This window comes from Anser cygnoides, chromosome 6 (genome assembly GCF_040182565.1).
Source record: "Anser cygnoides isolate HZ-2024a breed goose chromosome 6, Taihu_goose_T2T_genome, whole genome shotgun sequence".
Taxonomy (NCBI): domain Eukaryota; kingdom Metazoa; phylum Chordata; class Aves; order Anseriformes; family Anatidae; genus Anser; species Anser cygnoides.
Genome location: NC_089878.1, coordinates 17,654,462 through 17,669,547, shown reverse-complemented (window position 1 = coordinate 17,669,547; position 15,086 = coordinate 17,654,462). Strand labels below are relative to the sequence as shown.

The window sequence follows — 15,086 nt, the reverse complement described above, 5'->3', positions numbered from 1 at the left end:
GCTACAGTACACAAAATGTAAGTTAACACAGCAAAGAGTACAAAGGGCTTTGAATATGGCTCTGAACACAAGTCCTCCTTGGGTCACAGTTGCAGTCTTTTAGCTCTTTGTGTTGCACAGGTTAAATAATTCCACTCATTGCTGGATGATGTGACAGGGCGTTTCATTCCCAGTGACCTAAATATTCCTCTCATGAAGGATATTATTGGAAACAATCAATTGTACAACAAATCTGCATATCACTGCCTAATCCCCTCCTTAGCACAGGTTTTCTGTATTTTAGATGGGAACATTTTAAATGGCAGAAACTTGTAATTATTTTCAATTTATCATCAACAATAGTAAGTTATAAAAAGCAGGCAAAATAGTGTTTTAATTCATGGACAACATCTGTTTCCTGAACATCCAACTAAAATGCATGCTGCTGTAAACATACCTCGTGTCCAACAGAAGTCAGCTCCTCGTGCAAGGCACTCCTCTGGAAGCGCCGAGTGGTTGAACCTGACTCCATCCGAGCATGAGTTACAAAATCAGACACAAACAGGTGCACATGGAGGAGTGTTTCCGTACCGCCTTGTAATTCTCACTGACTACAGGATTAATACAGCCATGGCTGCTTCCCCAGAGGATGGTAAAAGCCCGGGCTCCCTTTCCTATCCATTTGTAGGTTATTCTCCAGCCAGTTATCCTCTCATACCACAGTTGACTGCTCCACTGAATAATGGAAATTGGGCAGAATTACATTTGCAGAAAATGCTCTCTAATATGTTGCAACTATGAGGTGTATGTTGGTTGTAAACTCTGTATTGCAAAGTACCTGACATTTTTACTCCTTGGCCTTTGTGGACTTGCAGTGATACTGTCAGGCCAATAGTTAAGTCTTTTTACTCTTGAACTCCTTACTTTTCACTTTGTAGTTAAGAAGGAAGGATTTTTACGGGGCAGATGAAGCTTTTCAGCAGCGAAAAGGATCATTTCAAAGCTTCCCCAAACACCTGTCTTCAACAGCCTGCTGCAGCAAGCAGCTGCCTGCTCTGCCCATGCTTCAGAGCAAGTCCTGGCTGCAAAGCAACCTGCTCGCAGCCTCAGGTATGCCCAGGCTGGCTTTTAAGTTAATCCTTAACCTCATCAAGAGATGGCATAACCATGTCACAGTACATTGGTGGTGCAATAATAAAAGCCATAATCACCAACCTGGCTCTCCTGCCTCTTTCTCCAACCCTCAGATGTACTGAATGTTTACAGTCTTACTGCAAAAAAGCCCCAGAAAAGGCTGTAACAGGATGTAGCAAAGCAAAGAAATTAAGACACTAGGGAAGTAAATACAGGTTCTGTAATTATACTTTATTGCAACTCCAGTGCTTTGCTTGCTCCTAAAGACTCCTTTAGCTAAATTTGTTTGTTCCAAGTGTTTTCTTCTGTACCAACAAATAAACACAAAAAGCATGTATATTTTCCTTATTATTTTATTGAAAAGATACATTTAAAAAAATACACAGACATTTTACTATTATGGATTGCAGATAAAGATGCTCTAAAAGTTAATTCTATATATTTTTTGTTCCTTTCTTCCATGTTTTCCCCCATTGTCACATAATGACTTCAGTCTGAGTACTGCATATTGAGATCACCTTTATAAAAGGGTTGGGGAGGTAAGAAGAGAGGAGGGGCATTACTGCAATATATTCAGTAAACAGATAAGACAGTCAATTATAAATATTTCATGTTCTGTACATTATTGCATTAGGGAGCCACAACATTATGCAGCATCGTTACAAAGGAAACTAGTTAGAAATGAAGAAAAAGGATATTTACGTACAAATACATGGATCCATTGTCTTCTTGAACAATGCATGTGAGCTGTGGTAATGTGCAACTGAAAAGCTTTTTTTTTTTTTCTCTTTAAACATTGCTTAGCAACACCAGTGAGGAAAAAAAAATAAGTTAAATGAAAGTAGCAAACAAGTAGTAATCTTAACTATATGTTATATGGCTTTCTAGTTTTAATCTCTCTAAATAAAGTGTGACACAAAAGAATTAAAAAACAAAACAAAACAAAAACTTTCAGCGCTGCATTGCTTTCAAACATCTGCACGGAAACGAAAAATCTTAAAATCAGATGTGATACATCTTTAGTACTACACAAGATACACCAGTACTGGGGCCTAGGACAGTATACAATCCCTGTCAACAAGAGCACGTTGAAAAGAAAAGGACACAGTTCGTTTTTGAGATGTTACCCACGATCAAGCACTTGGCTGATCTATCTTTTTCCACGCTAGATTACATCCCATTGGTTTCCAGAGAGCTATTTACATAAGTGTGAGTGAGGAAGACCCTAGTTTTCAAGTCTGCCAGGAAAATATTTTACGTTCCTTGTTTCCAAGGTGCGTCATACACATTGCAAAAAATAATAATTAATAGATACATGAATCTTTAATGATATAATTTTATGAGCATTTAATTTTTAGTAAATCACTGTCTATTTGGATTAAAAGAGAGAGAGAGAGACTGAGAAAGAGAGCTGTCTAGACTCCAAATGCAGTACCATCAGTGATGACTTTTATGGTGCGGTTGGTTGAGGTGTCACGCCGAATGGCATTTCAAAAGGGAAAGACCCCTTGCTCGCTTTTCTTTCACCCTTTCTACTGGCCATAGCTATCTCCTGTTTACGTCGATCAAATCAGTATGGTGCAAAAAGTATCGAGGCAGGTGTTGCACGGATGGGACCGTGGCCCGGCCGGAGGAGAGCTGGGGGTATCGCCGGTGCCTGGAAGAGGGAAGCGGAGGGACGGGGAGGGAGGGACAGAGCGGATGACACTGCCGCAGCCGCCGCCAGCGGAGAGGAAAGAAATGCAGGTGCCAGAGGCTTGATCATGTCCTTCTGGAATGCAAGTTTTGCCTGGAATAAAGCAAACAAAAAAGGTAGCGAAGTACATTTCTCCCCACGACCATTCATAGGGGAGGAACGAACCCTGATGCACAGAGCCTGGTGTCGGCTGCTCAGGGGTGTCACCCACACTGCCCTCTTGCTCTTGAGGCAATTAAAGCAACTAAACTATATTCCACAGCACGCAAATCTCAAGAGTAGGGCAGTCAGGCAGGTTCAGAAGGGAGCATAATTTGCAAGTGAGCAACAATAAATTACAAAAATCATTACTGTGTGAAAATATATACATATATATATATAAACACAACTAAGACTTCAATGTAAAAAGTCAAGTTTTTCACTTGCAAAAATAAATTGTAGAAAAGTCTAGTGGTCAGACTGGGAAGCTGATATTAGTTCAGCCATCTTTTTACCTGCTGATGCAGAGCTGTTCTTATCAACACCCACACACACACACACGTTTTAAGATCAATACCCCATAAAATTTTTCTGAAAAAAACTTATCACTCAGCTTAGCTTGTGGTGAAACTTATCACTCAGAACTACCTTGTGGTGAAAAAACTAACCAGAAACATATACAATACAGTTTCACTGAAAATGGCAGGTATCATAATCACATACATGTTTGTGGGGCAAAGATGCTCACATCCTTCCTTTGTTAGTGGAGGCCTTTGCATACCCGATACATTATAAAATGGTGCACACAAATGGGGAAGGTTATTGAATAGGCAGACTCACAAAAAGCCCTCAGCATTTTCATTTGCCTCTATACAATTAGAGAAACCCATTAGTAGCTCAGCTTTTAAAGGCTTTTGAGTGCTTACTCTTGCACACACACTTTTGCATGTCTCTTTTTCCAGCCTATGACTTGTTTTTGCACCATAGATGGCATGCACTTTCCCCTAATGAATAAAATACAGGCTGAGTCACGAGCAAATAAACATACAATATGTGTTGTGCTGCAGCCAGCCTGAACTTGAGCTGCATTGGACTGGCAGAGCCAGCTTGGGGAATTCTTGGAAATGCAGGTCGGTGTGAGAGGGGAACAGCAGGGGGCACAGAGGGAGGTGAGGTGCTTTGATAGTCAGTGACAGACACTGCCCAAGCATGCTGATAGGCAATCGATTCTCCTAAAGAACCGATGACTCTTTTGCAGCAACATAATACATCTGCTCAGCCCTCTGCTTTGCTGCATAGAGAGAATGAGCATTAGTATTTTTATATCTTAACATCATACGTCCTTTTCCCTGACTGCATCCATCATAACTGAGAGTTATCTCAGGTGCCTGGAAAGACAGAATATATATGTTTCAGACTTCAAGAAATGCACCAATGCAACAGAGCTGATAACTTTCCACAGGGCATGTGGTTCACATTCCACATCCCACTGATTATTCCCTCCTTCCTAGCAGTAAATAACACTCCCAGAGTTGTCTGCATGCCTTTGATGGGGCAGACAGCATACATAACTATCTTCAAATCTGATCCCAGCGCAGACTCAGCCTGCAGGGGGAGAAGCTCTGTGCAAGTGTCAGGTCTGTCATGCTCCTGTCTCTGTGTGGTGGGAGTCCCCAAGGTCACAAATTCACACAGACAGTGATGAGAAATAAAAATACTTACTGCTAAAATACTCGGGCTGCGCTGCAGTTTGTTGTAAGGACTATATTTAGGTTTCATGGGCTTTCCTGCAACTCTGTCCTTATGCCTTCGGCTGGAAATGTGCTGAAATAAATATCCTCACATTTAATTAACTGGTTAAACATTTTTCAACTTTGAGTTTCAGATTGATTTTATCAGCAGGGTATGCCTAAGCCCCTGTTTGTAAGATAAAGTAGGTTCTTTAGAGAGAGCAAAGATGAGTTTTGCTAAATTAAACATAACCATTTGGAGCACATCAAACAGAGAATGAGAAACTAATCAAATACAGCAAATTCTGTGATCCAAGACAGGCTCTGCAAATTATTGGTATTTTGGTTAGTACTTCCGTTTTCTACCTGAGGAGCTTTGAACTAGGCCGAGCTGTAATCACTAGGTCATAAGGATATTCAGACATAGGAGACGAACTTCAGTCTCTCTGATGCTGTTCAGTTGCATAAATAATTCAATATTAACTGAAGGAAGAACCAGTACCCAGGGATATGTGTACACCATGCAATTTAATACTGTCTTAGAGATAACTGAAATAACTGTGAAGGAGAGCACACGTTCACACAGCACAGCACAGTCCAGTTGGAGATCCCAGTTTGGGCATCAGAAACAACAAATTTGTATTGCATTGCTCTGAACCCAGGGTTCATTGGCTTGGTCAGGGCAGAGCTGCATCTTCATGCAGCTATGCTGATATTGCAGCGCTAATGATAACGTTGCTCCACACAGTTGAGACATATCCCTGGTATTACCCTCCCACTGACTGTCCTAAACCAATAGATTCAAGTCACATTGTCCCTCTTGGATTCAAAGATTATTAAAAAATATCCCAACAGATTAAACCAGAACCAAAATAGAAATTCAAAGAGCCTCGGCCCAGGATTTCTGGTTGTTAGGGGACCAAAGTCCAAACCTCTTGAGCCACAGAAAACTTTTAAACTAGATCTACTGTGCTATTCATTGATACTGACATTTTGTCCACCTCTGCTTTACAACTCCCAAGTCACCCCTCCCCCCCCCCTTTTTTTTCCCCAGTTGTAACAATTAGGTGAATTCAGTGGATATTTAGAAATATTTGTGGGCTGATGGAAAAGAAATACTTCATAAAAGTTCATTTTATGGCAAAACATCTTCACACAGATCTGTATCCCACCTATAATATTGCAACATAACTAACAACAGATTTAAGCCTCAGACACACACAAACTACCTGCTTAAGCTGAATTTCTGAATTAACATGGACATCGCAGATTTCACAATGAAATGTCTTGTTCTGCAGTCCTGAGCCTTTATTGCCGTTCTGAACCTTCAGCCGGGATCCAGGTCTAGGGTAAGACTTAATGGGGCCAGCACCATTTCGAGCCTCGACCATTGTCTTGTGCTTGGAGCCTAATGGGCACGCAGATTGAAGATGAATTAATGATCAGCATCATACAACCTTGTCCATTAGCCATGGCACTTCTTGTAACATTTATTTTCAAGACAGAATAGTCAGAACTACCACAGATCAGGATTAACAAAGACCTTGCTTTTGGTCAGCATTGTTCCCACTTCCTCAATCCAAGGGGAAGCACAACAGAAGAAGCATTTGTACAGAAAGGAGTTGCAGGGACACTGGGCTGCTGCTCCTGTTTGGCGGCAGCGTGTGGCTGCATGGCCTGGTGTTTGCCAAAACCCTTCTGACAAAATCCAGAAGCTAGTGGATCACAGCAGGAAAAGGGCATTAGCCAAGAGAAAAACCAGAGGGATCATTCAAAATCTGTGAATTTGTGACTAAGCCAGCAGCCACAATACAGATGGATGATATGTGGAAGAAAAGAGACTGCATGACATATTGGCTCTGTTACTTGGATTAAATTTTTTCCCTGGACTTACCCAGGGCCAGAATTCAACCTTTGGCTTTAAATGTGGGAACTGATAAACAATCAATGAGGAAATACTTATCTTAAAGATTTCCCCTGAATCCATAGTATTTTGGAGGTCCTGGTCACCCTGAAACTTGAGGTGTAAAGAAAGACTATACTAACCAGAGACAGGAGTTTTCTGGATTAATCTCTTTGACAACACTTTTATGCACAGGCCATCATGGCAATTTCTCTAGTACAGGTGCCTCGGAAATAAATCTATACTGACTTCTGCTGAAGTGGAGGAAGGCAGATTTAAGAGCAGCACATATTTCTAAAAATTTTAATAATTAAAACAGAATGGTGACTGTGGGACCATCCAGGAAGGTGTAAAATGAGAGACTGTACAGGCACACAATTATTACCACAGCTTGTCATCAGAGGTGGTGGAAGTGATGGAGACTGCAATAAGTATCCTCGATTTGGAAGAAGAAGGCTGCTTTGGCCATTTCAAAAATGGATTACAGCTGTAAAACCAGCTTCAATGGTTTGTTAACAAGCTTTACATCACCAGCACATCACAGAGCAGCCAGAGTACATTAGGGATTGCTGCTTGTGGCCTTTTAAAAGATTTATGAGAGGAATGAGGAGAGCATAGCTGATTCTCAATAATCCAAAGATTCTAGGACATCTAGGAAATTTAAGGAGCCCACACTAAAAATCGCAAAAATATCAAATAACAAAAGTTACTAAAAATTGTGCCAGCAAAAAGCAGACACCAGAGACAGACAGCTCAAATATGAAAGAGATAGATAGATAACTGACATTTTAGAAACCTTGGTGCTACAGAAACCACAATGGAGATATCATGGAATATGATAAAGTAATATGAACTGTAGGGATATTGTCAGCTAAAAGCTTACAGAGTACTTGACAGACAGTTCTAAAATTTATAGAGAGCTTTACTAAAATATCAAGCATCACACATCAAATTGCCATTAACACAAAAGTTTTAGCAACTTGCCATTGTAAGTTTTAACTAAAAGACTCTTCAGTGAATTCTGGCTACCACAGTATCAGAAAAACAGCTTGTTACATTGTTACATTTTTTGGAAATTAACACAAAACTCACTCACATTGTGTACCTACTCACCTGTATTGTGCGCTTCTAGTTGTGACAGGGAATTTACAGCCACTTTGCATAACGAACAGTAAAGTAGTTTTTTGGCCTTTTCCTCTTCTGACTCAGACACTGTGCTAGGAGCCCCATTTGTGCTCTTGGAGGATGACGCAGGTGTTACAGGTGCCGCTGCTGCCGCTCCAGGCTTTGGAAGAAAAGCACCCACTTCTGTACTGGAATTCTGACTTGCACTACTGGGTTTTGCTTTCCCTTTGTCTTCTAAAAGAAGCAAAATATCTGTCAAATATGCTGCGCACAAACAATCATACAGCAATAGTCCTGTGGTTTTAGTGAAGCTAACACAACAGGGGGCTAAGTCATCCAATTTTATACAGGACAGCAGCATCCTTGAAGTCTTGTTAAAATCCAACCACAAAATGTGTGTAATGACTTTCCTGCTTTTAAGTTTACCATTACCAATGACTTCAACAAAGTCATGCTAGCTGCTGTTGCTGTCATGCTGCAGCTCTGGCCAGCTGAAAGGAGCCCAAGAAAGCTCAAAGGCAGCCAGGGTTAAAGACTGAAGAGTGCTTAGAAACACGTGAGGCTTTGTACTGGGGATTACAAAAATACTCCTGAAAAGCAATATATTGCCTTTGGAATGGCTCGAATTTCTCAAAGTCACTGGGAGGACACTAAAAGGCTCCAGCACTGTCTTGACACATGATATCCTTCCTTTCAGCTAGGGTTGAGTATGGTGCTACGCTATACACATGAGCACAGCTGTTAATATTTTTAGATTTTTCCAAGAACAATTCCCCACACATCCAGAGATCTGATGGCTCCGATGTGCATTCAGCAAATTCCTTTATCACTTCACAACCATGAATCAATAATCTGTGCTCTTATGAGACAGGTAGGCATGTATTACTTCATTTTACAGATGGTAATCACAAGGCAGAGAGATTAAATGTCTTAAATGTGCCTAAAGAGGAACTTTGAACCAGAGCCAATATTCAAATTGTCCTTGCCTATGTGTTGTCTACAAGAACTCATTGCATTTTAAGCTATTCAGTTGCAGTCCTCCTGACCACAAGCTGTACTGGTACCAGCTCACTTATAAAGTACAGTGGATGAGAGGGGGAAAAGTGCAGTGTTGCTGGTATGAGCAGCTCTGACAAAATGGACACATGAAACGAAAGCCTCAGACTGGGACCTGTTGTCACTCTGAACAAACTGCCACCATCAGTGGAACAAAAGATCACAAAGTTTCAATTCTATTAAATAACACTGGCATCTGCCAATTTGCATTTTAAAGATATATTTTTTTAATATATAGAAAAGGACTGTAGATCTAATTTTATTAAAGACCAACCAATATCAGCCTAGACATTGAGATTAATGCAATATCAAAGGCCAGCTCTACATTTAGGATTAATCATAGTTCCATCACTTGCAGCACAAGCCCAGATAGGACATGATACAAAACATATAGGGTAAAGTGCGTAAAGTAATATGTATATGATGATGCAGACTAGCATCTTCTCAAAATTAACGTTTCTTTCTTGTTTTATCAGAACAAATTAGAAACTCATATAGCTACATTTACATTGTATTTTTTTCATACACATCATTTATACTTTATACTTCAAAACATTTAATCTGTAGTGAGGAATACCACAAATTTATCAGTACTGTCATTTCTCTAAGTCCACAAGATGACTGTTCCCTCTACTTCAGAGAAGAAAATCTGGAGAGGGATGAGAAGAGCATTTCTTATTCATTCACCCACAGCAATTAATATTTAAATGGCTTTGTATAACTAAAGTAATGTCCTTAGTCGTTCTTTATGACCACTGCTAGATTCTGCCTTGACTTACATGACAGTTTCTTCTGGTTAAGATGTGACATTTTCATGTCCTTCAGATTCAAAAGAACACTAAAGTATTAAGTAACTGCAACAGGAACGAATGTCTAAGTACAATCACATAACAGCGACCTCTTCAAAATTACTTATATCGCATCTGAAACCTGTGGCATAGTTTAAAATGTGTTGAACTAATTTAAAAGCTAGGTTCTATTTTGAACACTCAGTTATTTTTAAATACGGCTCCTTGAAATATATGTTTACAGCTACCAGACTCTGTTGTAACATCACTCTGTGCATCACCGCAATGCTGCGTTACCAAGAATTCTGAAAACAGGATTGTACCCCCTACAACAAGAAATTGAGAGCGCATGTGAACCACGAACAGGCATTTTGATACTCAAAATGCACGGGTTTTGGCATATTTCCCAGAAGTGCATTGCATTACATCAATTTTAAATTGTTAAAAAACAGCAGAAAGGAAATTCTAATAAAAGAATTGATTATTTTTTAAAACAGCTATAAAAATACTTTGAAATTACACAATATGAAATATATAGGACATAAAATGATCAAGTATGAAGCCTGCTATTAGGACTGAATATATGATAAAGCCAGATTCTGAAAGTATTTTGATTGATAATGTATGACAAAAGAAAGTGATGTTAAATCACAGTTCATAGACTATTCAATTTTAATGTCACTATAGTAATCAGTTACATCTGCAAAAACCTCAAACAGCATATGACTTGTGAGTGTTCATAAAACAGAGGGTTTTGATAAATTACATCTGCTAACATGCTAAATTAAAGAGTTTTCAGTATGGAAAGTTCTCAGCAGTGCTAATATCTACAGGGAAAGTGTTCTGAACTGCTGCCATTTGTGAGTTCACATTACAGGATAATAAACTTCTTGTTGTTGTTCTATGTGATACACTGCCAGACTGCAAGAGGTATCATGTCCAAATGCGTGGGGGCCTGAATCAAGCAGAGGAAGGTTCCTTGGTATTTTGCCTTTCAGGCCATAAAAGAAAAATACACCTGCAGAACCACAAGCCTTATGTTAGTGTATATATAGACTATACTTCTGCTTGGTCTGTTTTATGTTGTTTCCCATGTTTTTTTTTTTTTTTTTTTTTTTTTTTGATGTAAGCATACATACTTGGTGCTTTTGAAACACTCCCTGGAGACTGAGATGGGCTTGCTCTGGACAGAGGAGCCCAGCAGAGAGGGGTGGCCCTCACTACTGCCCCACATGCAGGCACTGCACAGGTTTCTTCTGCCCACAGCCCCCAGCCTCCCTGTGCAACCCCTCTGTTGCACAGAGGAACAGATTTGCAGTTGTGGATTTTGCAATTAAGTGCCTGTAAAATAGGATCCTAAACAATGGAGAAAGATCCATTTTACATAGGTCACCAGTCACCGTCAGAGAGTGACAGCTTTCCATTGCTGAATTTAAAAGCTGATTGAAAAATGCTAGATTTCATTTCCCACTTCTCCTCACTTCGCCAGCCACCATTAAGGGATATTTAGTTCTGAGGCTCAAATGCCAGCTGATGTAGTACGTCAATATTTAAAATACTCCCAAGGTTTACAGTGTTTTCACTCTTCATAATACAAAGCAATTCTAGAGTACATAATGCGTAACGGGATGACAAGAAAACTTCTGGAAAACTAGAGAGAAGTTAGCAGCATCCAGCTGGGCAAAATTCTGCCAGTGTCTCGGCTTTTGGAAAGAACTAGAGTTCACATAGTAATTCTTTCATTTGGAGAGCTTCCTGACACTGATCAGCTCCACGTGGCTGTGTGTTTACAAGGAGAGATACATGCCTCTATTTAAGTTGATGTTTCCTTCCACTGTTGTAAGTGCTTAATGCAGTGGCTTAATCTTCAAAAGTTGTTGTAATTGGAAGGTTATTAGACAGTTTAACTCCCACAGAAAGTACAGTGAGCTAAGTACATATTTATCACTGCAGTGGGGCAAGAATTGCCTTTTTTTTTTTTTTTCTGCCTTCTAAATCAGAAAATTGCACTTCCCCAAATGGGCTTTGGATAATAGCTTATTGTTTTCAGTCTACAGAATTCAAAACACCATTACCTACAGTTTTGTTTGAGACAAATGCCTACCAAGTATTCAACTGTGCAAAGCACAGGAAATGCAGATCATATGTATATAGAAAGCAGGACGATCACCATCCTACAGCTCCGCAGAAGGGAACTGGAATCAGAAGACCCAGACAGTGTCAGTCTCCTCCCAGCAAGCTGCAGCTGTGATTCAGTCTGACCCAGGGTCAACTTGAAATGCCCACATCGCAACTCACATGCAAGGAGTCCATCGAAAATCTAATTCATACTGTTGCACTGTACTGGACTATGTTCGCTTTCCACACAGAAGGCCATATTTCATCTGTGTTAAATTTCTGTCTGCCTTTTAATTAAGTCTGCCTTTTCCTCAGGACTCCAGAGAAATAAATCAGTGGTTCATTTCGAGCTCTTACTAAAGCCTGAATTTATTTTGAAATAGAGCCCAAGGAAAAAATAAAGCAAGCTAATTAAGTATTGCTTTGGGCTCAGTAATACCAATGCTCTTGTTGCCTACTTACATTGTTTCAATTCTGCTTTGAAGTTGTTTTCATATATTTGTGGTTGTTTGCCTCATGTCTGCATCAGCACCATGTTAAAATTCAAAACTTATTTATTTATTTAGTAGTACCTTGTTTTGGCTTTACGTATCCAAGTTAGAAAACAGCTTAGGATAACATCTGACAGCCATAAATCTAACTGGTTCTAGCTCCCTGCCAGCCCAAGTGATGTACCGCCCTGTGTAGTTCATGTGTCTCTCACTACTGTTGCTGTCACGTAGCTCAAGAAGGGGCAAAGCCGCTGCCATACACCTTCTTCCCTGTGACACTCAACCTGCATTTCCTTTGTGCAGTTGTATCCTCTCCTGGTTCCTAATAATGGCACATCAATGCTCCATCCCCACGCACAGACTGACCATCAGTGCAAGCCATACAGAAAGCAACACAACTTTTTTCCCCTAACCATTTCATCATTTCATTAAGCAGTTTGGTTAACAAGGTACTTTTAAGAGAATTCACTTTGCTTACTTTGTAATTTGTCAAGTGTTTATGATTTTATAATATATATATTTGTACTTTAGAAATTTGTATTTTAAAATGATCTCTTACCATACTAAAACGTACCAATAGGTCTTGCTTTTTACAGCAAGGAAATCACTTTTTTTTTTTTCTCTAGAGTGTGCGATGATTTCCATACACATTAGACAGAAGTCTTCACTTGGAATTTATGATGAAAATATAGGTGCTGTTTTTAATGGAAAAATAAATTAAAATTCATGTTTCTTAATTCAGATTCCTAATAAAAATAAAAACAAGCAGAATTATAAAACTCATGTATAAACCTAGAAATCTAAATGATATAGGTTTTCTGTATCGATGATAGCTATTTCTACTTACATCCTACAACATGCCTACCTACAGTTTTTATCACTGAAGATGCACAAAGTATATCTGCAATAAACTTCTGCTTCACAACAGCTTGTTCAAATAGCAACTGAAATAAAATTTACAGGTTATCCAAGATTTAGATTATGTATGGGAGACACCTGCAGGAGCCCTATCCATCACATATGCCAAAAGCTTTCAGGTAGAGAGTTCTGCTACAATCCTACATTTTCTGCCTGTACTTAAATAAATCTGCTCAGAAGTAATAATATATTATTTACTGAGAATATATTTCTGTGTGTGTGTGTATGTATGCTTCACGCCTATCTTTGTTACTTGGTCATACCTGGCATCCCCCAGCTGAGCAGCAGCCCTACACAAACTACTTACAACCAAAACACAGTACACCAGTTGTAAAGTGGCCACTGCTGCTCTACACAGCCCTGCACCAGAGCTCTTTTGAGGAATTTGCTAATTTCTCATCCCACAAATTGAGATTTGATTTTATAAAAGATTATATTATTATTATACAGATTTCACCTTCTCATACAACAAAACATACTTCCAGCCTGGAAAAGAGCATAATGGAAAAACTGTTTCTGGCAGTCTAGATATTTTTGATTCTCTTTTATAAAAGTAAGAAAATAGTAAATACTTGAAATACTTATGGTCCCTTTCATCTTGAAGAACCTAAAAGAAAGAGTTGTGCAATTTCCAGCCTCAAGTGGCTATGTTAGGAGACACACATGGAACAAACTAAAGCACAACTTGATCACTGAGTGGTTATCAATGCCGTGCTACCAGAGAACAGATGATGCACGGTTAAGTGCAAAGCCTCTGGCAGCCTTATTTACAGCTCAGTGCTCCACCACATCACTGCTGAAGGAACAGCTTTTAAGAACTTGGATAGCTTGATGATTCTTAACACCTTAAATTAATTTCTGACTATGGAGTTTCCTATGGTAACAATAACAAAAGTGATTTCTGAAAGGAAGGGTTTGTGTTTTATTTATGGTTTTCACATCTTTGAATAGCTTTATGTTGTCACTAGAAATGAGGTGCCAAGAGGTACGACAGCCCTGAGTTCACATGGGCTGTGTGACTGGGCACCAGTATTAACCTGAAGTGCTTATTTTTTAGACTATTTGAGACTTTGAGGTAAAGCAGGCATATCTCCCAAACCAGCAGAGCTGTACTGAGGGAAAACAGCTTTCAGGTTCTCCCTGTAATTTCAACAGCTCCAAATATGACTATGACTATTGGGCTGCATTAAACAACCTTTGAAGCATTCAGTGATTGCAGAATGGGACAAGGAGATCAATCACATTGTCAGACTGTTGTATAAAAATTCTTTCCCTTATCAAGTGCATACCAAAGGTAAACTAAATTATATTAATTACATCCATTTACAATCCAAGAATTTTTGCTGAAAAACTAATAATTGTTGTTAAATTGGTCTCAATAAAGACAGAGTAAAAATGTATTTATTGAAAGATAAAATTCTAACTCAGTTAAAACTTGATATTTTAGATGTGACATGTGACACAAAACTAAGTGAAACTTAGTTTCTTCCTACTCTCCTTTATAAAGCCACTGACAATGCTGAAAAGAAGCCAGTTAGTTGGTATTACTGCACCTTTTCATTTGACCTTGCTGTTCTAAGCTTTCTGCACGTAACAGCAAGATGGTCCCCAGACCAAATGATCTGCAGTTTAAGAGCAGAGATCACAGCTGCAGACAGACATATATGAAATCACAGGAGACAGAACAGGTCACCAACGTACGCATTGGTGTGGCAGCCAAACTTTTCATAAGCTTTCTTCTGTTTTTCACTCCATCACAGAAAAAAAAAAAATCACAGGTGACAGTAACAAAAGTAAGTTTGGCAGCTGTTTGGAGGAAGATCTTCACAAACAGAAGGACCAGAAAAGGTGCAAAGCTGGTCACAATGGCTGAGGGGTGGCAAGTGCAAGTCAGCACCTTAAAAGCACACTACAACAGAGAAACAATGCACGGAGAGCTTTGAAAGTGAAGGATTTGAAGAATTTGGAGAGAGAAAATCAGTAGCTTTAGTTCAGGGGATAAAATGGTGAAATAACATAGAAAAGCTACTGCTCTCCTGCCACTGAGAGTCCAGGAGTATCCCTGCAGCATCGCTTCTGAACATACCTGGCTTTGACCTAGCTGCATTTGTCAAAGACAAAGAAAATGATGCCACTATGAAAATGGAAAATTATGAAAAATGTTAGTAA

General features: G+C 39.3%; 1 protein-coding gene across 8 annotated transcripts in view; it reads right to left on the bottom strand.

The window, feature by feature from the left end:
• Window positions 1-1,450: 1,450 nt before the first annotated feature.
• The window catches only part of ZNF385B (zinc finger protein 385B), a 170,493-nt gene continuing 156,857 nt past the window's right edge, over window positions 1,451-15,086 (bottom strand). For all 8 annotated transcript variants that reach the window (XM_067000076.1, XM_048061394.2, XM_067000077.1 and 5 more), the window contains 4 exons: window positions 7,535-7,780; window positions 5,748-5,926; window positions 4,511-4,612; window positions 1,451-2,902 (listed from right to left, as the gene is read on the bottom strand). In XM_067000076.1, the coding sequence (XP_066856177.1) occupies window positions 2,684-2,902; window positions 4,511-4,612; window positions 5,748-5,926; window positions 7,535-7,780 (746 nt within the window). In that variant the 3' untranslated portion in view covers window positions 1,451-2,683. The remainder of the gene's footprint in view (window positions 2,903-4,510; window positions 4,613-5,747; window positions 5,927-7,534; window positions 7,781-15,086) is intronic.